The sequence below is a fragment of the Etheostoma cragini genome, chromosome 1 (genome assembly GCF_013103735.1).
Source record: "Etheostoma cragini isolate CJK2018 chromosome 1, CSU_Ecrag_1.0, whole genome shotgun sequence".
Classification (NCBI taxonomy): domain Eukaryota; kingdom Metazoa; phylum Chordata; class Actinopteri; order Perciformes; family Percidae; genus Etheostoma; species Etheostoma cragini.
The window spans coordinates 2,968,121-2,990,881 of NC_048407.1; the positions used below are offsets into that span (position 1 = coordinate 2,968,121).

General features: G+C 42.1%; 1 protein-coding gene across 2 annotated transcripts in view; it reads right to left on the bottom strand.

Annotated features, from left to right (window-relative positions):
• Window positions 1–575: 575 nt before the first annotated feature.
• The window catches only part of dpy19l3 (dpy-19 like C-mannosyltransferase 3), a 51,378-nt gene continuing 29,192 nt past the window's right edge, over window positions 576–22,761 (bottom strand). Inside the window, exons 11-17 of one of the 2 annotated variants that reach the window (XM_034874871.1) lie at window positions 22,147–22,278; window positions 15,692–15,803; window positions 13,678–13,734; window positions 13,230–13,312; window positions 6,937–7,069; window positions 2,887–3,045; window positions 576–1,210 (exon numbers count right to left, since the gene is read on the bottom strand). In XM_034874871.1, the coding sequence (XP_034730762.1) occupies window positions 1,007–1,210; window positions 2,887–3,045; window positions 6,937–7,069; window positions 13,230–13,312; window positions 13,678–13,734; window positions 15,692–15,803; window positions 22,147–22,278 (880 nt within the window). In that variant the 3' untranslated portion in view covers window positions 576–1,006. The remainder of the gene's footprint in view (window positions 1,211–2,886; window positions 3,046–6,936; window positions 7,070–13,229; window positions 13,313–13,677; window positions 13,735–15,691; window positions 15,804–22,146; window positions 22,279–22,761) is intronic. The other variant, XM_034874879.1, reaches the window with a different exon arrangement.

The following is a 22,761-nucleotide window of genomic DNA, read 5'->3' on the forward strand; positions in this document are numbered from 1 at the left end:
CTTTACCATGGCAGAGGCAAAGCAGCGGGTGTGGGAGAGGTTTCAAACCGGTCTCCATGTGTTTTGTGGATCCGGAGAAGGCGTCTGACCGGGTGCCCTGGGAGACACTGTCGGAGGTGCTGCGGGAGTATGGGGTGAGGGGGTCCCTGCTCAGGGCTATCCAATCTCTGTATGACCAAAGCGAGAGCTGTGTCAGCGTTCTCGGCAGTAAGTCAGACTCGTTTCGGGTGAGGCTTGGCCTCCGCCAGGGCTGCGCTTTGTCCCCAATCCTGTTTGAAGTATTTATGAACAGGACGAGATCCCCCAGTCGGAGCTGGTTCATGTTGCTCGGGAAAGGGAAGTTTGAGGTCCCCTGCTGGAGCTGCTCCCCACGCGACCCGATACCGGATGAAGATGTATGGAAAAATCTCTTATTGACTTATCAGAATCGAGCATTGAATTGTTCTAGAAATAATCGCAATGCATCCAAGAATTTAATTTGTTCCCACACCTAGTACAGGAACCATTCACTACTGACACACATTCACACACTGTGGTTGAGGCTGCTGTACAATGTGCCCTAGATCTAGATTTAATAAATGCTACTGAAGCATGAGAGAAAACAATTATTCTAAAAGCATTAATAAGTAGCAATGAATAGTATTTCATGATGCAGTGCAGAAATGACACTGACTTCTTCAAATGAAACCAAATGATTAGTAGTTGCTTACGGTGTTCCAGACCTTGCTTACATGCCTAATAGTTTTATTCTGTGTCTCTTCATCTGCACCAGTGAGAGCTGGGGGGGGGACGACGACTCCTGGAGGTGTTTCACCCTCCACTAACTGACACAATGGAGCCCCCGAGCTTGAACCGGCACACTGCTCTAACAGCACAGTTCACAGAGCCATGTGTTAAAAAAATAATGGGCATGATCACAGCTGGGCACCGTGCAGGAAGGAGACAGAGAAACAGCAAGGAATCAGCGCTTTGATCTCTTCTTCTCCTCCATCGGGGGGGGGGGCTGCTACTGAGTCACACTGGACTCTGACGCGCTCTTTGCACTTTTCTTGTGTTTCTTCTTGACCCGGTACACATGGAAGGTTTTGTTCTGGAATGTTCTGGTGAACAGGGCCCTGTACGCCCCCGTGTCCGTCTTGATGGCCTCGCAAAAGCGAGGGTGCGAGGCGGGGACGAGGTCTGGGTCATTCTCTCCCGGGCCGTCCATGATCTGGCGGTACACAGAACAAGCACGTCATCGTCAACAGCAACGGGAATGACACAAGGGTAACACTACTGTAATACCTAAAGGGAACATGTATTTGGGTACTTAACACAAAGTAACAGTGGAAGCAATAGTGAGTGTAGTATTTGAGTTCTGTGGATTATTAAGTGTACTGTTATTGATAATAACTGTGTAAGGGTTGTGAAAGTAGCTGACGCCAGTAGTTCAGAAGTAGAAGTCAGTACGTGATGAACAAGTTTAAGTGTCCGTGCTGCAGCTCCTGATCTGAACTGTTATATTTCCACTCAACTGTTATACATCATACTTCCTACAGGAAAGGAATTTGTTAAAAGAGTGAGCGTCAGCTCATTCTCAAAAGTGTAACATTTGCTACACTCCGCCTACAGTGTGACTGCCACCATACACACATCTGCACTTATTTGCATTATTTTGCATTAATTTGCATTTTCATATTATTTTAGTGAGAATTAAAAATTACTACAATAACTAATGTTAGGGAAATCTGTTTATGTTTTGTTACGCATTTTTTATTTTAATATATATAAACCAATATATTGAAATATCTTTTTAAGTAACTAAATATTGTATTGGCCTTAACACTCCTTTATCGGCCGGGCTCTAGTATGTTATGTTATCATTAGGTAAGTGTGATATAAAATAATGAGTTATTACCTGAGGGAAGCGTGTTAACTAATTAACAACGACTGATGATGGAGAAGGGTTGGGAGTAAAGAAGTGTGTACTTCTTCTTCCCACTTCTTTCCAGACATGTCAAAAACAATGCATCACGTGTTTGTCATTTATGTATCTCGATATGCTTTCTAATTTATGTAACATTATTATTTTCGTAAGACCCTTACTGTTTCCTTTTACATGTTCAAAGTACTTTTCAATCAATCAATTAATTTCAATTTAGATGGTTAATATTTTGTCAATGTCCCTGAATACTTCACAGCTACATCGTCCTAACATTGATTAGTTATTATTGAATCTTTCTAAACTTGCTAAGCTCTCCTTTAATAAGATATAATTCGTAATTCGTAAATAATACATAGTCAATACTCAAGGTCTCTGAATGAAGGGCATAGGAAAAAAGAAAGAAAAACACAAAAAGAAGGAAATTAAATGTTAGCCCATGAAAAAATGAGAGACAGAGAGAGAGAGAGAGAGAGAGAGAGAGAGAGAGAGAGAGAGAGAGAGAGCGAGAGCAAAACATACAGAAAGATGTAAAGCCAGCATTCCTTCAATAAAGCTGCCTGGATGTCAGATGTTGTGTGTGCTGTGTGACATTTACGCGTCACAAACACGGCGGCTCTGTGTTGCATGTGTCTTACACCACACTGAGCCAGACAGCCAGACAGAGGCTTGTCTTGCCTCTGGTAATCCAAATAGCCAGCGCGCCGCATCAGACATCAAAATAAGACGAGGACGGGGGGGGGGGTTAAGGGATGGGCAGGGGGTAAGGGGAATGAAAGAGAGAGTGACAGCGAGAGAGGGAGAGACAGTGACGCACACAGATGCGAAGTGAGACTATTGATCTTTGTGGAGGCGGAGAGCTTTCACCCAGTTACCCTCAACTTGGCAGTGGGCACGCACACACACACACACACACACACACACACACACACACTAGCTAGTCATGTTGAACAAATGCCACCCACGTGTCCGTTGGCCAGGTCGAGCAGGTCCCGCAGTCTGCAGCCTCGTCTGTGCCTCCGCTCATAGCAGATGCTGTTTTCCAGCACCACGTAGTCGGCCCCCACGGCCCTCAGGATGTCATATACTTCCTCCGGGGACTGGCGAGCATACACCTGATACACCTGCATGCACACACACAAAAGAAGTGGATTTTTGATTGCTTAATTTCCCCCCTAAAGATTATCTTGCGTTATAATGTAACACCAACATTGGAAAGAAGAAGAATAACATATCTCCTGGAAATCTATTATCAGACACATTTATTTTCCAGATCACAGTTTTGATGAAAGTTGGTTTTTGATTCAATTATAACCTGTTTACTAAGGAAAATGAATAGAATTGTAAAAGAAAAAGTGTCAAAGTGTAACAGATCTCCATTTTCTGAAGTCTGTCATTGTTCATCTTTAAATAGACAACCTGTAAGTACTCCAAGGCCTGAATTGTTCACCAGGAACTACTCTCAGCCCAGGAGTAGGGTTTGAATGAGGGCTGGAACACTGAAGTGACAAACCAACAAGTTTTTACACAAAATGTTACACTTTACAGATAGAGAAGGTCTAGACCACACTCTATAATTTACTAGGACCCAACAGCTCTAGTTGTTCCCTCCAGAGCAGGCATCAGGGGCGAGGAAAAACTCCTTTTAGGAAGAAATCTGTGATGTTATTTACAGAAACCTAACACTCTTTTCACCCTTGCCATGTCTGAATGTGACATGTACTGTATGTGCCATACTGTTTTGATGTGAAACACCCATAGAAACAACACAAGTGACAAAGTTTTGGGTGTGTACCAAAGCCTGATATATCTTCTTCCCTGGCGTAGTGCACCAGTGTTGCACTGGGAGACCTGTTCCTTCATTTACATAAACACACACACACACACACACACACACACACACACACACACACACACACAAAACTTTTCTGTACAAAACCCTCAAGATGTAGCTTAATGGAGGAAGGGTGTATTTGTGCTACAGTTTACACACTCTGAAAAGAAACCGGTTGCCTCCTAATTTAGAATACATGCCTGCTGGGTAAGTGAATTCATTCAGGAATTAAGTTTTTGGTGACACACAATTAAAGACTAGAAAAGAACTGGAAACAAGTTATTCTCAATAATAATCACACACAGAGACACAATACACACAGCCTGTGTTGTTAATCGTTAATTAGCTCCACACTAAGCTCAGGCCTGTCCAGCGGCTCAGCTCGGCGGCTGAATTTACGCTCGGAGGCGAAACATAAGCTCAGCTACCCAAGAGATGAACCACACACTTCCTGTTCATTGGGAACACACACACACACACACACACACACACACACACACACACACATTAGTGTTCGTCAGTCGTAGGTCGTTTCTTATGGATTATTTTTGTATTAGCACACATATTTAGCCCAGAAAATAACTGGAAGCATGTTTCTAGCATGTCGTAGCCTGGGTCAGGGTTTTGTGATAAGTTTTTGGGATTTCAAATGTTGTATTTCAAAAGTCCTATTGTCTGTTCTATATCAGAGTAAGAGCTATTCATAACAACAGCCGTATACAGGTAAAGGCATGACAAAAACAAATAAAGGCACGGTGCAAATCGAACTGGAACAAAAAAAGACAACCATTTATCTTTTAATTAAATTTTTTTAATACGTCTTAACAAATAATTTAATTTAGCAAATAAACAGAATCAAATTGAAACATTTGATTTACTCAGTAATGAAAACCCTTTGCATCCACATTAACAGAAGACAAAAATGCTCTTCTACAGCATTTGTCGCATACATACGTATGATGCATTCAAGTGCGAGCGCCGTCATTCATCTCTGCTTTACTGGCTTGCCGCATTTACAGTCTCCATTATCCCCTACGCTACTACTCAGTCCCGCTTATGGATGCACATTGTACACAGTGCATCTTCGGATCCCATATTCATTCACACAATCACGGCAGGTCACTGGCCCCCATCTACGGACAAGTCCCTTGTCTCACACGCAAGACACTAACGCAGAGTTGAGTGAGATGGATGAGTGAGGCGAAGTGGTGTCTGCTGCAGTCGCACAACACACATTTGTATGTGTAGGAAAGAGGCAGCCATTAGAGCAACAGCAAGTTCCAGGAAAAAAGCAGAAAATTAGGACCTTGATTCCAGTAACAAAATAGTATAAAACAGTTAATAAGTAAAATGGGACTTTAATTTGATGATTTAACACAGTTGCTCCCAAAGTTGGGCACCCAGATAGCTCAGTGGGTAGAGCGGGTGCCCATATACAGAGGTTTGCTCCTCGACGCAGCAGGCTCGGGCTCGAATCCAGCTTCTGGCCCTTTACTGCATGTCTCTCTCCCCCTTTCACATCTTCGGCTGTCCTCTCTGACTAATAAAGGGATAAAACCCTGAAAAAATAACTTAAAAAAAAAAACAGTTGCTCCCAAAGTTGAGTACAGGAACCCTAGTTTATTTTCACTATAATTTCACACATAAGTAACACATTGTATGAATATTTAGTTCATGGGTTTCATACACTTTCTGTAAGGTTCAAGCTTCAGGGCAATTCAGTAGGCTACATAGAGGACAAGCACACCAAAAATACACAACAAAATATATTTTAAGAGTTACATTTTAAGAAAGTCAGTCACAATTCTAAAAGCAGCAGAAATAAATGACCTTTTGAACCTATTCTCTCTGCATTGTGAAATAATGTATCTGCGCCCTGATGGTAGAAACATGAATTTGCACTCCAGAGGAGGCTTGGATCGGCCAAGATCAACTTGGCTTTCTTTAAAGTTGTTGTCCGTAACATTTGAGTTGGGTTGTTTTAGCGGCAGCTTTGGCGGTAAGATGTAATCGCGCGCTGGTGTCGACTCTGTGTTGTCGGTAGATTGGCAGCTCTAACCTGCGCGATGCCTTTACATGCTCCCGTCCACACTGATAGCAGTTAAATCTAAGATGCCCAATAACCGTTGTTTTAACTCGCTTTTTAATAGATAATAGTAGTATTATCTAGATTAATTTTGGGCATCTAACATTTAGGTGGAGACAGAGGAGGACAATTGCTGGAGCTGAAAATGTTTCAACTTGAGTGCAAATATATGGTTCATCTGGGTTCCACTGCGCCCATGAATATAGAGACAGGAGCAGAAAGTACAAAAGAACTGGGAAGATTTGGCAGAGCTGTAATACATTAGTCGCCAGTTAGGAGACTTATCCATTAAATTGCAGGCAAGAGATAGAAACACCGTACTCACTTACAACACAGAGTGGCCATATAACAACTATCATGGCGGAGAAGTGAACCCCCACCCTCCTTCAGTTAGACTCTTTGTTAGCCCCTCCAGGATTTTGTAATGTCGCAATCGCACCAATTCACGCAAATTCAACCAATCACTGTGAATTTGGTGATATATTTGGGTTATTCAGGCCTTTAATTGACAGGACAGCTGAACATGAAGACATAAAACGGGAGCAAGAGGGGGAATGACATGCAGCAAAGGGCCGCAGGTTGGAGTCGAACCCTGGCCCGCTGCGTCGAGGGGTAAATCTCCATATATGTGCGCCTGCTCTACCAACTGAGCTATCTGGGCACGCGGGACTTGCAATATTGACCAATTACCCCAAGTTTTCCGCAAATTTGACCAATAACCGGAGTTTCCCGCAACTTCAACCAATCCCAGCAGTCCCACGTGCCAGACTCTGTACCAGTATGTAACTCTGAGAACCAATGACCAAGCAGAACTGAGAACCGGTTGACGTCACAGGTACGTCGCCAAATTCCTTTCCTTGTTTCTGAATGAAGACGAGATTTGTGTGACTCCAACATCTCACACTCACCAAAAAACACACTCACCGTCCTGCCAACCTATATACATTTTAACATAGATGTATACGCTTTAACGTTTTTTCACTCTGAAGATGCCTAAATGCGTTCAATAGACAACAAATTGCCCACTATTTACTTTAAAGTTAAAAATGTTTAATATATTGTGTACATCTGACAGTATAGAGCAGCCTACAGTACCTGTTTGGTCCTCTCCCGCAGGTCTTTATCTTCATAATGGGGGTGGTTGGTGAGAACTCTGCCTGTGCACAGCTTGATGCCAGCCAGCAGCTGCATGCTGCCTGCGAACACAGCCCGCTTAGGGGTCTTTGTGCTGTGGGCAAACAAAGAGAGAAGGGAGAGCGAAGGACACATCATTCACCACTAAAAATACATGGATTACACATACGTTACGTGTGTTTCAGAGCGTTCGGAGAGGTCAGAGTGGAAAACATATCTTTGCCAAAAGAGTTTTCTGAGGTTTGAGGGAGATGAAAAAAGGGCATTCAGTCATCAAAAAAGTTTGATTGAATTTTTCACTTTCATTTATTTTCCAGCTTTGTTATAAAGTCCACCTTTTTCTGCATTTGCAGCGATAATTGGGACGTACTGACAGCATTTAAAAGGTTCTTTCACAGATGTTGCTTCAAGGACTGCTACTATCTACATCAGGACCGCAGAAAATTATTATTTGTGTTAAATCACAAAGAGAAGACAAAAGCTGTGCCGTTACTGTGGCCCAGAACTGACTGAAGGCACAAGGACGAACCATGTGAGGGGGAGCCTGACATCCTGCTGTGCAGGTTAATCTATGTGTTAACCAAGCTCAACCTTAACTGGCATCTATTATGACAACACAAACACACACAGACACACACACACACAGGTTTGCCGGAGCGAATTGAATAAGATGAGAATATTGCACACTTTGATCCTCAGGTGCTTCCTATTGTGTTACCGGATGACTGGCTGACTACTTGCTTTGTTTTTATCCAACAGCTGATTGGAGAAATTAGTCCAGAGTAGGAGTGGGGGAAAAAACGATAAGGCACTACTGTACATTGTGTCCTTTTTCCTGCGATACGATAATCGATACACAGGCACCAATTACTAATTATTTCTTTTGGCATTTTAGGCCTTTATTTGATAGGACAGCTTAGACAGGAAAGGAGAGAGAGAGAGGGGGGATGACATGCAACAAAGATTGGTAAACCTTCAGCCAATCACAGCCACAAAACGACAAAGCTCTGAGCAACATATGCAAGTCGGGGTTTGGTCCATTTTTGAAGCAACAACACAAAATGGAGGCCCCGGTCTCACAATTTATCCAATTACAGCTAAACAGTACACAAACAGTTTCAACTTTATTAGATCTGTCTGTGGATTAAGAAACCCAAACTATAAGAATACCGCTAAAAAAAAAAATTCTTCTTCTTTGTGGCTTATGAACATCCGCCTACACACCAGCTACTGCATCTGCAGAGCTGAAGCTTACATACACTAACTCCTGAGTTTGTGCGGTCTTTGCAAGCTTTTTTCAAATGTCTATCAGCTTTCATGAGCTTCTGTCAGTCTTTTCACAGTATAAAGGCCAGCCTCCCCTTTCCTAGCTCTCTCCCCGCCAGCAGCAGTCCCAGCTGCTCCTTTAGCACGTACAGTATCGTTTGCTCTGATCCAGGATTCTCATTGTCGTTCAACGGTACAGTGTGCCAACCTTTACTGTGTGTTAACCCACAGGCTCAGTGGGAATGCCTCTTCTCTAGCACAGGTTGCAGTGAGGTGGAGAAGCTGAGCCATCACCACAGTAGTAAAACATGTAGTAAGACATATTCACAGGCAGACGGAATATCCAAATCCAAGTGATTTACATCTTCAGTAGTGGTCTGATACACGGTGTTTGGTAACCCCACATCATTCACAGCACAGTTTTACCCAACTTGAACCATTCTAAATATTAAGGACAGCTGAAACCCCCTGTGTGAGTCAGTGATGTAACATGTCTGAATAGCTGCGTAGCTTTTCTAGTTATTATTTTAGTCAGTCCCACCTGCAAAGAGCCGATAGCACGCCAACCACACACGGAGTTACGTGGTACTGGGAGGAATTGGTGATGACGACTAATAGTGAGATTGAGAAAGTGATGGGGAGAGTTCTTATGAATAAGCCAGGCCATGGAGTCTCGTTACTGATTGCGAGGTGTGTAGTTCGAACGAGGACACTCACTCTCCGTTTGACTATCTCTCTGAACTGCCTTAAAGTTAGAATGTCACGAAAGACACACACACACACACACACACAGAAACACACACACCACAGAGCTGCACTTTCACCGTTTACGGATTATGCCAAATGCCGCTAATTTAGACAATTTGAAAGACGACAAAGAGCAGGATGACAGGAAGACATTTAAAGGAGCGGGAGAGTGTGTGAGTCAAAGAGTGAGACAAAGCATAGGATTCAAAAAATGGTGAGGATACAGTTTCAGAGAGGGAGCTGAAAAATTGATTCTTACAGAAGGATTGACATAGAAATAAATGGTGGCACATAATTCCCAAGAATGGATCCATTCATTTGTTTTAATTAGACAGACAAATGGATACAATGAGACATTTCTACCAAACAAGTCAGAGTGGGGATGAAGAGTGATGAGCACTATTTGCACTGAACTAGAAGTATCTAGAAAGCTGGCGTAAATTAGGAGTTTAACCTTAATCCAGATAGGATGCAATATCAAGACCCACCAGAACTATTACAGCATTGGTTTGAACAAACTTTTCAAATAAGCATTGCTTGTGTTTGTATTTTTTGACTAATTAATCATCTTACTCTCTCAGTAAGAGCAGAAGGCAGAAACAACATGATATTAGCAGCAGTTCTCACCATATTCAAGGTTCATTCTTTATTTTTAAATGGGGGGGTTCAGTGCTTTCAGTTAAGCTAGCAAGCAACAGTTGTTCCACACACTCACACACCTTTGAAAGATGAATAGAAGAGTGTATTCTATCCCTTGATGGGTGGTAAAAGAAATCAATTTTAATTGTTATCTTACTACATTTGTTGTGAATGTTGGGAGTCCATTACTATCCAAAAATATACGGCAGTCAGTTTTTGGAACAGTCATACTGCTCTTTTAGAAGTCACCGACTCATATTTAAGTGTTACGACTTGTGGGATAAACAAAGTCAGTGTTTCATTTGAGCCTGTTTCTTCTCTGAATGGGTCTCCATGCTGAGCAGCTCGACGCTGAGCCTCCTGGATTTGCAGCAAAACTGCTGTCAAAGCTCTCATTAATAATTTTCACTGCAGCCTTCATAATTCTCGACCACAGGCTGTATATCTCCAGCCAGGAGAGGGAAGGGAGGGGCAGGAGGAGGGTAGAAACAAGGAATCCTTGACTATTGAGATTACAGATTCCCACAGACTGGTATTATCAGATGACCTGTGCATTTGGTGAATGGGAGAAACCAAGAGACAAAACAGAGGGAGACATTAATTGACCGCTATATTTCTGGCTCTTTAACGTGCCAATGAATGCCAAAAAAATATGATCCAATTGTAACCTTCTAACTGCAATAGTCAAAGTGCAATAAAATCCAGTCCTGACTCTTATCTGGACTGTGAAATGTAACATGTGAGCTTTGTTCTCTATTCCAGCCGCAGCCTGCAGTGATCCGCAGTGTGCCGTGAAATGACAGTGCTGAATGTGGACTGTGGTTTATCTGTGAGCCCTGATAGTCTGAGAAGCAGCTGTTTGTATTACACCGGCGCCTGAGATTAAGCTAGGCTCCTCTCTATGCTGCACTTGCACTGCCTTGAACTCCTCACGGCCCGGCATTGAGTTCAGATGTCAGAGAGCGGAGGGGCAGGCTGCTTCTTTTCATTTTATAAGCCTGCAGTGCCCAGCTGCGCCATTAACTACTACCAGTACTATTTCTAGCCATAGTTCCATTATCTTTCCATTATCCATTGTCTGTCCGAGGTTTCTCCCAAAGGAAGTTTTTCCTTGCCACTGTCACAGTAAATGCCGGCTCTTGGGGGAATTACTGGAATTGTTGAGTCTTTATAAATTATAGAGTGTGGTCTAGACCTACTCTATCTGTAAAGTGTCTTGCAATGGCTCTTTTCATGATTTGATACAATACATATTTACATAATTTAACAGAGCTGGGGAAAAAAGCCTTCTCTTACTTTGTTCCATGAACTTGGAATAAATTGCTAAACCGGCTCCATCTAAATGATCTAGTCTCGTTAAATGGTATTAAGGCCATGTTAAAATGCCATGTAATTCAAAAATGCAACTGCCACATGTGACCTGTTCCTTTCCTCTATGTGTGATTTTGACTATGCTGTATTTCTGTTTAAATTATAACTGGTGTGCCATCTTGGCCAGGTCTCCCTCGAAAATTAGATTGCAATCTCAAGGAACGTCCTGGTTAAATAAAGGTTAAATAAAAATAATGAAATCAAATTGAATTGAATTGACACCACACTGCTTTTTGCCACACAAAATCTGGATTTAAAAAAAAGGTGAAGATATAGACTGGGGTCCGGGCAGAGACGCAGAGCACATGGCTTAGACAGAAGCTATATTGGTGACTTTAAAAAACTGCACACTCACAACTATAACTCAAGAGTTGGAGGCAGTGGAAGGACCAGGCATTGCTATTGATTTATTGACTGTCCATTTAGAAAGGAGTATCTGCCTACAGCTGAGCTGTAGAGCCACGGCTGTTATCAACAGGGGCAACTTGTGAATTATGGTGGTGCAAAGCACAGACGGACCATTATCAAGTTAACCTACGCCTTAGTTCCTCAAACCCAAGAACTCCAGGGCCATGACTCATGACCAGTTCCCCTGGGCGTTAGGATAACCTCCTCATCAACCTGTCTCACAAACATATTTATCTACTCATGAGGGACGAGGACACGTCTCATTAGCTATTGTGAAGGCCTTCTTACCTCTAAACTAATCCTGTCTCTAAATCCATTTTTTAAACTAATGTCTTTATCCTTTTCTAAACCAAATCTTGATCTTGTTTTCACATACTCTTTGTTGAAATAAGAATTGGGAAAATTAGAGGGACTTTTCTGAACTTGTACCCTTGAAAAAGGACATTTTCACCAACAGAAGTCCAATAAACAGATAAAGATCCCTCTGCATCTGTATTTCTTTTCTGGTTTCAACAACAAGCCACATTAAATCCTTTTCGGCAACCTTTATTTGTCGTACATGACTCATACATGCAGCACATCCCCTGCAGCTAGATTTACCAAAAATAAGTCCCTGGCAGCTTTACATAAATATGCTAGCTGGCCCAGAAATATACTCTCTTCTATATGCATGTACGGCCACTCATTACATGAGAGTCTCCCATGATATGTCCATGTAAAAACGAAAAAGCCTCGGCTTGAGTCCGCTGGAGAATACAGCCTAACCCAAACTCCCTTCTCCATCTTAACACTTACATCTGGAATGTAATTAGCGCAGAAGCAAGAAGCTTAGCGCTCCGCCCTGCTCTCATCCCCAAGCAAGGTAACACCAGGCAGCCCCTAATCCTTAGAGCCTAATGGGATTAGCTCCAGAGGGAAAGGGAACTCATGTCACACACACAAATACACTCAAAACGTCTCCTCCTTTGTCACACTACCCATCTTTCTCTGTGTCATCCCACTATCTGTCTAATAGGATTAGACCAAAATTGGACATAAAAAAAAAAACATCTGGTCAACTCAGTGTCATCGCCCTGATGGTTTATTCAGTGAAGAAGCACACTACAGTGATCAACCAAGGGAAGGACCTAAATCTTAGCTGCTTCTAATTTTGCACCTGTATGCTTTTTAATTAGCATGTTGTTTTAATTGAGAGTTTCCATCTAAAAAGATTTTAAATTCCGATAAGAATAACACGAAGAAAACATGGAAAAGGTGACAGTGATTTGGTAAAAAAAATAAAAATAATAGCAATCGGAATGACAACAAATACCATTTGTATCAGCTGTTGGAACACCATATTAGCTCACCTTGAGTCTGGTTTGGGTGAAGAGTGTAGGACTGGGGACTCTAAAGTAAAGCTGGGCAATATATCGATATCATATTGTGATATTAGGATATATATAATCTTAGATTTTTGATATTGTAATGTGGCATAAGTGGTGTCTTTTCCTGGTTTGAAGTGATCTCTTACTGTTCTATTATTTGCCTTTACCCACAGAGTCGTCATATCTACATTACTGGTGACATTTTATCAAAAATCTCATTGTGTAAATAATTTGTGAAAGGACCAAAGGTCAACACTACAATATTGTTATGGTATCGATATCGAGGTATTTGACGAAAAGCCCTACTCTAAAGGCACATGGGCAAACATTCACAAAAAGCTTTCCATTTGAAACCACACATCAGGCAAAGGGAAACTGGATCTGCTAAAACAAGCTAATCAGATTTGCTTCAATTTAACGTGTGCTCTGAATCTGTGTGTGTGTGTGTGTGTGTACCTAATCCAGGTCATGAGCTCCACTGTGTCTGGATCGTAAAACTCCCTCAGTTCTGATAGCTCCTCCATCAGTTTAGGCCAGAACTAGAGGGAAACAGACAGACACAAGTGATGGAAACCCCGCTAGCTTTTATAAGACCGTAAACCCAAGTATGAAACCTACTGATATATTTCAAATAACATCTCATTACTGCACTGAATATAACGTATGTGACAGCCATTTAGACTCTTCCAACTGCAAAATAAATAATAGGGAAGCAATCATTTTTGGTGTCCTGTTATGATCCAATTGCCGTTATCATTTTCTTCCAATCTCAGGTATTCTCCTTTTCTCATATCGCAGTGCACAGTTTCTTTTTTCTCTATTTTCCTTTCTTTTTTTTTCAAACAATTCCAAAGTGAGACCAACAATACAGTGATGAACATAAACCAGTGAGAAAAAGGCATACCTTGTAATACAGGCAACCAATCATCAACAGTGGGACTGCATGTCTGACAAGTCTTAACTGCAAAACAAGAGAAAGAAAACAGCTATAATGAAATAAATGAATATAAAGAGAAAAGTGGGAGTCAGACAGAGATACACCTCAAAGACAAGCGCAGGATAGGATGACTCAGAGATAACTGACAAGTATCACTTCTTATCTGATCCAATGCTGTTGTCATGTTATGACCACACTGACACCTAGTGGCCTCACTGGCAATGTTGTCACCAGTCCAGAGTGCAGGCTGGGGATTCAAATGCAACTGGTCATTAGGCGGCAAACTGGTTCAAACTGGACACTTCATGTCCAACCAGGAAATCATAGAAAAGGGGGACATTATACTTTTGATAGTTTCTGACAACGGTGTGGTCAAAGTTGGAGATCAATGTTATTCTATGCAGATCGGTGTAAGACATGATGTTTGGCGTCACTAGACCCGGGTATCAAATCTCAATGTGGACCAAAATGTCAGTATTGACTATGAAAAGGTGTCCAGTGTCAGAAGTTGGCATTCAACAATCACTTATTTCAGGCTGCATTTTAGTAAGGCAAATGTCATATAAGGCTGCTGCTGTTAACACCCTATCCTCTTAAAGCGTCTATAGACTACAAGTTCACTTACTTATGTATTAACTCTAAGGCCTTTTGGTGTATTTGGTTAAAATAAAGCAGGGTTTTATTAGTCTGGTTATCCCCAGACCGAGCTGAGCTCAATAAATTTGAGTGTTTTCTCTGCACAAGAGGTGTGACCAACTGGCATAGTTCAAATGACTGTACGCAATTGGATAGTCTTCAACCAATCAGACCAACGATCCGGGTGACGTAACGAAGAAGAAGCTGCTTGGTCTCTTCTATATTGCCGTCGTGTTAAACCCGCCAATAGCACGCCAGTTGGATAAGCCGGTTTGTGATTGGTTCCCGCGAAATTGTAAACTGAAGCAAAAGAAAGAAACGTAAAAGTATCCAGTACCGAGCTGCAGGGAGAAATCAAATCGGCAGCTGAGTGGGCGGGGTTTACACAGTCTAGCAGTTTTATAGCTAAACATGTGTATTCCAGAAACTAAGGTACTGGAAAAACTATTGATACTAAAACAGTGTGTTTGGTTGATATGATACCCAGCCCTAGTTATCATGTAATCCTTTTCAGTAATGGGTGCTTTCACTGGAGCAGGGAAACAGGAAAAAAACTAAAGTTGGCCAAGCTATACACTTGACCTTTTTCTGAAATGTTGCTTAGAAAGCTGGTCTCTGGCTAAAAGGCTACTCAATCCAATCCCCTGGCCAGACAGGATCTGGTTAACAAACTCTTTCCTGACAAAACACATTTAGGTGCTTAAAGAAACAGGTGCACTGCAGCGATCATTTCGGCGTCTTCTGTATTTCTTCCGCGAGCAAATAATTCAAGCCAGGCAGGTAATTACATACAAGAATGCCACAGTGCCGCTGGATACTTTACAAAATAAACCAATTTCAAAATAAAACAACCAGGTTTATGGTTTATTCTCAGCAGTGTCTACAGTGACACGTGATAAAGCACACGGGGAGAGACTGTCAGAGTGAAACACACACAGAGACAGAGAGAGAGAGAGAGAGCGAGAGAGAGCGAGAGAGAGAGAGAGCTGTGTGGAGAGGAAAAAGATCGCTTTGTGACCGGCCCGGTGTGTTCGTGGCGGAATTTTCTACTAGAAACCCAAAATACATATGACCATGAAAATTAGCAGATGTCCCTTTAAAAAGCTGCGATAACCAGGCAGTCAGTTGGTTTTCTACACTATCAGCAAGAGCTTTCACATTACACACAACCATTTCATCCATTGATAATACAAAAAAATATTGATTAGTGCAGCTATAAAAGTAAAACAACTAACATCCTTTATAGTGAACATAGTTTTAAAAGTCAAATCTCACTCCTTTTATATTGGAAAGAAAATGAGAACAGATGCTGAGAGCTGGAGGGGAACTTGTTGATAGCTCGTACCAGAACTTTACTATTGCAGCCGAGAGTGCTGAGAAGCACAGTCCACACCTCCTTCCTACACACACCGTAGGCCGCGACTGCACACATATGGCCGGTCCATATGTACTTCATCCTGGGTAGAGAGTGGGAGACAGAGGCAAGATCAAGCAGTGTTGGTTTTTAAAAATGTCTTGCTGTAACAACCTTAGACACGGCACTGGTGGACTCAAATGCACGAGTCATAAACAGTAGAAAGTTTACTTAGGATTCAACTATTTCACAAAATCAAAGAACAAAGCCTGTTTACATGAACATCTGGCATAGAACTCTTGAAGACACAATCAAATGGACAGAACAAGACGAACTGGCACAAGATAAAGGGAGACACGGACTATTTATACATGAGGTAGAGGAAAATGGGTGAAACCAATCAGGGGCGGGGTAGACAATCACAGTGGTTGGAAATTCACACAAATTTGTATTCATTTTTTGGTATTTTTGTATAATATCCTATAAAACAGGAAGTGCACTACAAGACAAGACATGAGTGACTTAACTTAAAGGTCCTATGACATTGTGTTCTTTGGATGCTTTTATATACCTAGGTCTTAGTTGTCCCCTAATACTGTATCTGAAGTCTCTTCTATCTAGACCTTAGTGGTCCCCTAATACTGTATCTGAAGTCTCTTTTATATAGACTTTAGTGGTCCCCTAATACTGTATCTGAAGTCTCTTTCCCCAAATTGAGCCTTGATGCAGAATTACAGCCACTAGAGCCAGTCCCACAATGAGCTGGTATGTACCATTTCTTAGTCTGTAGCTATTGAGAAGAGAGGGGGGGGGCAAGGTGGAGTCTGGGGGTGTGGCCTTGACCAACAACAACTTTGCTAGTTTGAAAGCCACGATGTCTCTCTTATGGGTGGGCCAAATTCTCTGGGCGGGGCAAAGCAGAGAAAGCAGAGGTAACCTGGCCCCTTATGACCTCATAAGGAGCAAGATTCCAGATTGGCCCATCTGAGCTTTCATTTTCTCAAAGCCACTGGGGGACCATAGGAAGACTGGGGGAACTTATATTAATGTTAAAAAATGTCATGCCATGGGACCTGGCATGACAATAAACTTGACGAGAAACACTTACTTAGTAAAATTTTCCCTTACTATACATTTTTTGTGCTAGTAAAGTAGCAAAATAATGTTATGCTGATGTCAGTGTGTGTGTGAATGTGAGTGTGTGTGTTAAATGTACAGTATCAAGAAGAACCAGAACTGGCAGCAACAAGTCTGTGTCTGTGTGTCTCTGTGTGTGTGTGTGTGTGTGTGTGTGTGTGTGTGTGTGTGTGTGTGTGTGTGTGTGTGTGTGTGTGTGTGTGTGTGTGTGTGTTTGTGTGTATTTGTGTGTGTGTACAAGGACGGAAGGATTATACAGTAAGTAGAAATGTTGCTCTTATTTTGATGTTTGTACTTTAGAATGTTACATCAAGCCAGTAAAGAATATTAAATTCGGACAAGACGACTCATTTGTCTCTACTTTAGTGGACAACACGTGCCTCAATTCCACCGCACGGAATCAAAAACCAAAAAAATAAAGCGGGTCTAGTTGACTGGAGCCATACCATGCTGTGAAAATGTGGTTAAACTTCATGTTAATGTCTAACACACGGCATTATTGTCTAAGTTCTGATTCAGCAAATGAATTGCAGTTCTGAACAAATGAGAAAAACAGAGTGAACAGCAGAGGGAAGATTGAGAGAATGAAATGAGCTGAAAAATTGTTGACAGGCACAGAGATGGAGTCAAGAGGGAAAGAGAGAGAGAGCGAGAGAGGGCGGGAGAGTTGAGGCATAAAGAAGTACAGCCACACAGAAATTAATCTCAGTACTTTTTTAATGCAAAGGAGCAGTCTGACAGAAACGAAAGGCTCTCTGCATATCTGGCCTTTCGCTCTTCATTAGCATTTTAGAGAAAGCACTGAAATTAAATGTGTCCGTTTTCTGCACTACCTGGCTGCTGGTGTATAAAAACCTTTCAGGTTGTTCCTTTTGTGTGAATTCAATCAGAAAATTAACCCTCGACTGTAACAGGAACGCATTGCATTGCAATTATTTGCAACTATTTATATGAAATGTGCCGTCCATCACACCTTATTCCAACACCTGCCAAGCACATACCCTCAGAGTATCTCAAGAACGTAATGTGTAACATTTACCCAGAGTTACCCAGCAAATGGCTACACTTTAAATGCGAGCAACAAGTACCGTTGGCCGTCACATGTGGGAGGGCTATTGTTCTTAAGATTATGGATGTGACATGGGAAGAAAAAAAACTGTATGCCAGAAGGTTTCTAAACCAATGACCAGCATTGAGGTAATATGTATTACTGGTTGTCAACTTGCATATATCCTATCATATATTGGTTGCTTAAGCAGCACAGAAGTTCTGCTATTATACCTCTTCATAGAAAAGTATTAATGTGAGATGCTCAATAAATAAATCAAGAAGCAAAAGAAAAGTGATATCTTGAAGACACATGGGATAACAAAATAACAGAATACATAAAACAATATAAACACCACCATGCACCTGTAAAACCAGCCATCTACAAGCAACGTGTGTGGCTTGTATTCCTCCTGTTTCTTTCCTCAATCAGCCACAACTTTGCTGAAATTGGTACTTTGCTGAAATTTGTCCAATATCCATGACAATGACAGGCTACATCTGTTGGTAATCGGCAGATTTTCACTGACTACAACAGCATCTCCAAAACTTCTGTCGAGGCCCCTGAACCATGCATGACTTATGAAATACCCATTGTGACTACTGATATTAATCAGTTCCCATATTTTAGGGGTCACTTAACATTCGGTTGAAAGGCAGTGCTTTGCTGCCCGCTCTGGTGGAAAGTTCCCCCTATTTCCCACCGGGCGCGATCCTTTTTATCAGGACGCCAGAATTGAGAAGTGCAGTTCAATTACAGGAGTGCGGCGAGTTGGGCAGGCAAAACGCTCCGCTTCAACGCCACCAGTAGCAACAAGACCGCAGCTGTCACAGAATGTTATATCGGGGCCTGTCTCCACCGCATCAAATCGCTTAGTTACCAGGTTGTCAGCTGTGTGTCTGCCTGGCATACTGTGTGTAGGACGGTCGATTAACCAGCGAGTGCTCATCTATATAGTGGCATTTGCTGTGCCACATAGCTGGCTGTTATGAGCGCTATTCAGCAGCCAGTTGTATAAGCCATGTACCTTGCAGGAAAAAAAGAGCTTACAAGGTAACTAGCAGTTAAGAAGAAAATTGGATTTATTGATTCTTTTTGATCCTTTTACCATGCAAAACAAACCCTTTTTTCTCTTTTTAAGAATATGTTTTGGGGATTTTCCGCCTTTAATTTTTGACAGGACAGTTAGGTGAGAAGGGGGGAGGGCGCTATGCCTGGACCTCCGCGTCGAGCCATTAACCTCCCAGTACATGTGCGCCTGCTCTACCACTGAGCCAACCTGACCACAAACAAACTTTTTTAATTACTTTGTTTTGTTTTTAAATTTAACGAAATAAATGTAAACTGATATTGATTGTTCATAAGTCATATTGTAGGTTAACATCTAAACCCTGCCAAACACTTGAGAAAATGGCTTTGCAGGAGTTAATGGAGGACACAGTACAGTGTCTGTGGGAAATTGAGGCTGCTGTTGCAGAGGTCCACAGGCCAGTCAGACAATATTGTTTGGTTGTCATAGTGCTGGTGTGACCAATAAGAGCAAATGTGTCAAGAGCTAGCATGCCAAAGCAGCTCAGAGAGCTGAAACATTCTGGGAATTGAGAAGAAGTGGCAGGATGTAGAATTCGGTCGCAAGAATGATTCAACGGTAAAGCCCAGCTGCCAGCGTTGGTGTCAGGGCTCTGGCCCCGTAGCCGGGGTCTGGCATCTGTAACTGGAGCCTCGGCGGTGATTGCTGTTCCACAGAGGGGAACCTGCCAATGGATGATGCAGTTAGGCAAGAGAAATAGGCCATGATGCCAACAAGAGAGATAGAACCAGGCAGCTATGTCCACAGAGACAGGTGGAGACCGAGCACCACTTCCTGCTTCAATGTAGCACGTACACTGACATCAGAACTCAGTTCCTTACAAAAATGAAATGCACACTCCCAGATTTTGATACACTCTCTAACCAGACAAAAATGCAACATCTACTTGGAAAAAATAGTGTGAGCACTGTAGTAGTAGCGACATATGTGAGTGCATGTCACAGCCTGAGAGACAACCAGCACGACATCACGTAATAAATAGTTCAACCCCCCACAGTTTACTCTGCGTTCTCATCTAGTCCTCTACTTCATGGTTTTTTCATGATTTCATTTTTGATTTTGTCCTCGTTTTCTTTCTAATGTTTGACACTGCCAATTTTACTGTATATTGACATACTGTTGTTGCACTCCTGTTTTTATTTCTAAATGTATATATTTTAGTTTACTCAGTGATTTGAATGTAGTTATTTCTTCTCACATTATTATCCTTGATGCTTTGGCAATATTGTTATTTCTGACATTCATGCCAATAAAAGAAATTTGAACTGAATTGAAGAGATAGAGAGAGAGAGAGAGAGAGAGAGAGAGAGAGGTATTTTGAGCACTGCAACACAGGAACTATGATGTTTCTTCATTTCCATTTCTTCTACTGGTGAGGATGCTGACTTTTTTGTCTGGGAAACTAGCCTTTAGTCTTTTAGCATGGTGTGCCATGTGCAGCCATAAGGTGCATATTTAATACCCCTTTCACAAGATTTTTATTTTAACGAGAGTCACACGTTTACACAACCTTACACTAGCTTTCACACTAGCTGGCTACAGCTGACAAAACCTGCTAGTGGCAATCAGACTGCTGAATCAACGGCCCCTTTGCAGACATCACGTGCGGGTGGGTTCAACAGGTGTCCGACTGTGTTTAATTCTTTCTTTCCCTGCTGTGTGAGCGGTGTCACTATCTGCCACTGTGGGACGGTGCTTGGTGTGGGGGTCTGATCAAGCCTGAAGTGGACCACTCAGACACATAGCAAAAAGCGTGTGAGAGGCACTTTACCAGGCTTCCGTCTGTTCATGTGCATGGACAATAAAGAATCAAACCGCCAAGAGGAAGAGTGCATTTGAAGAGTTCCTGCCTGGGAACTAAACCAATGTGACTACTTTAAGAAGGTGTGTGAGTCGAGATATCTTAGTGTACATGACCAATGATACAACTACATGTGCATTAGGGTGTAGCCATACCTTGATTCAATGATCCACAATCCAATATTATCAATGCAATGCATTAAATATCAATACATATCATATGTAAAACGCCCCTTTATTTTAGATTAAATTCTGAAAATATCGCGATACTATGCTGTATCGATTTTTCCCCCCACCCCTACCAGAATAACACATTCATAGCTGTCATTGCAATACTATAATACCGTGAAACTTGATATTTTGCTAAAGTAGCATCAGAATCTTATCTAGGCCCATGCCTAGTCTCATATTGATATTACAGAAATGATCAGACACACATTTAAAATGATGTGCTTTGTGACTGATTTTGCTGCTGTAACACCGTAATTTCCCATTTTTCCTGGGATCAATAAACATCCATTTATTTATCTATCTAAATAGAGAGTATTAGATGCTGCCACTGGTAGGGGCAGTAAATTACAACTTGACCTACTTTCACTTAACTAAACTTAACTTAACCTGGCATAAAGTCTAGACTCAATCCGATCTCCGTGATCTGCACAATGACAGGACAGTGGAACGTTTGCCTTTAACAACAGAGGTAAACTACACTCTCAGTTTTAGAAGAACGCTGAATAACACATTCAATAAACAGAACCATAACTCCTGCAGCGCACATGAACAGATATGCAATATTAGCTCACACATAAAATTGGCCCGTGAACCTCTTGTTGCCAACGTACATTCATAAATCCTACATAACATTGTCATCAGATTTACTTTTTGATGCACGGTAGTATCCACAAAGTTCAATGAGGGGATAAAGGAAAGTGCGATAGCGTTCCATGTTAACGCCTTTCCTCTCTTGCGAGACCTATGTGTAAGCATGACCCTACCGCATGCTGATACGTTACTAGTCCAGGTAGGGCGAGCTACTATACTGACAGGGAGAGAGAGAGACTATCACTACAAATAGGTTGCACGTAAAGGCGGAAAAGTAGCTTCCACTTAAGAGGCAGTAAAGCACAGCATGTCTTTGCTAGTTTAAGACCGAAGCAGGTGTCAATTTCCCGGCCACTAGGATTAGCCTGTGTCTGACAGGGTGGGGGCGTGGCGTCCATCGGCACAACCCTGTCGCAGGACCCTGAACTGAATCGAAATCGTATCGTGGAAGACTTTAACATATCAGCAAATATCGTATCGTTGTCCAAAGAAACAATGTAATTTCGTAATCAAACTCGTGATTCACACCACTAATGTGCATGAGCTCACCTCATGGTGCTGAAAGCCAGGAGGCCATAGAACAGAGTATGTAACAGATTGTAGGCCACATCTGGACGAAGAGCCACCACTCGCCCTTCTGCGGTTCCTTTCCTCTCCTCGGCTGATCCTCCTTTAGGTCGGCTGAGAAATAAACAAAAAAAAGGCAGCAGGACAAAAGGCAAAAGTGATACATAAAACATTCCAGGCAAGACGCTTAACAACAGAGGCAGAAGGGTAGGTGGGTGGAATGGATATTATTCAGATTTCATTAGCTGTTTTTGCACACAAGCGGACACGCAGTGATGCAGACACACAAGTGTTTGTGTCTGCAGGAGTCAGTACGCGGACAAACAGAGAAAGGCCCGAGGGCAATGATGTCACTCCCCCGGTTTGACATCCCGCACCGAATGAGATGGACACTGGCTCCCATTTGAATACAAATCCAATCTGGCTCTCCCTTACCCCCCTATGTACGTGAGAAGGGGTAAACTGAATTAAATGAATTCCTGAATTGGCAAATAGCCCTTTGTTCTGTGAGGTTAGTATTCCAGCCGTCCAACAGCAGTGGGCGAGTTGATATGCTAATGTGATTAGTTGAATGCGGCCCCTCACCTTGCACCACAG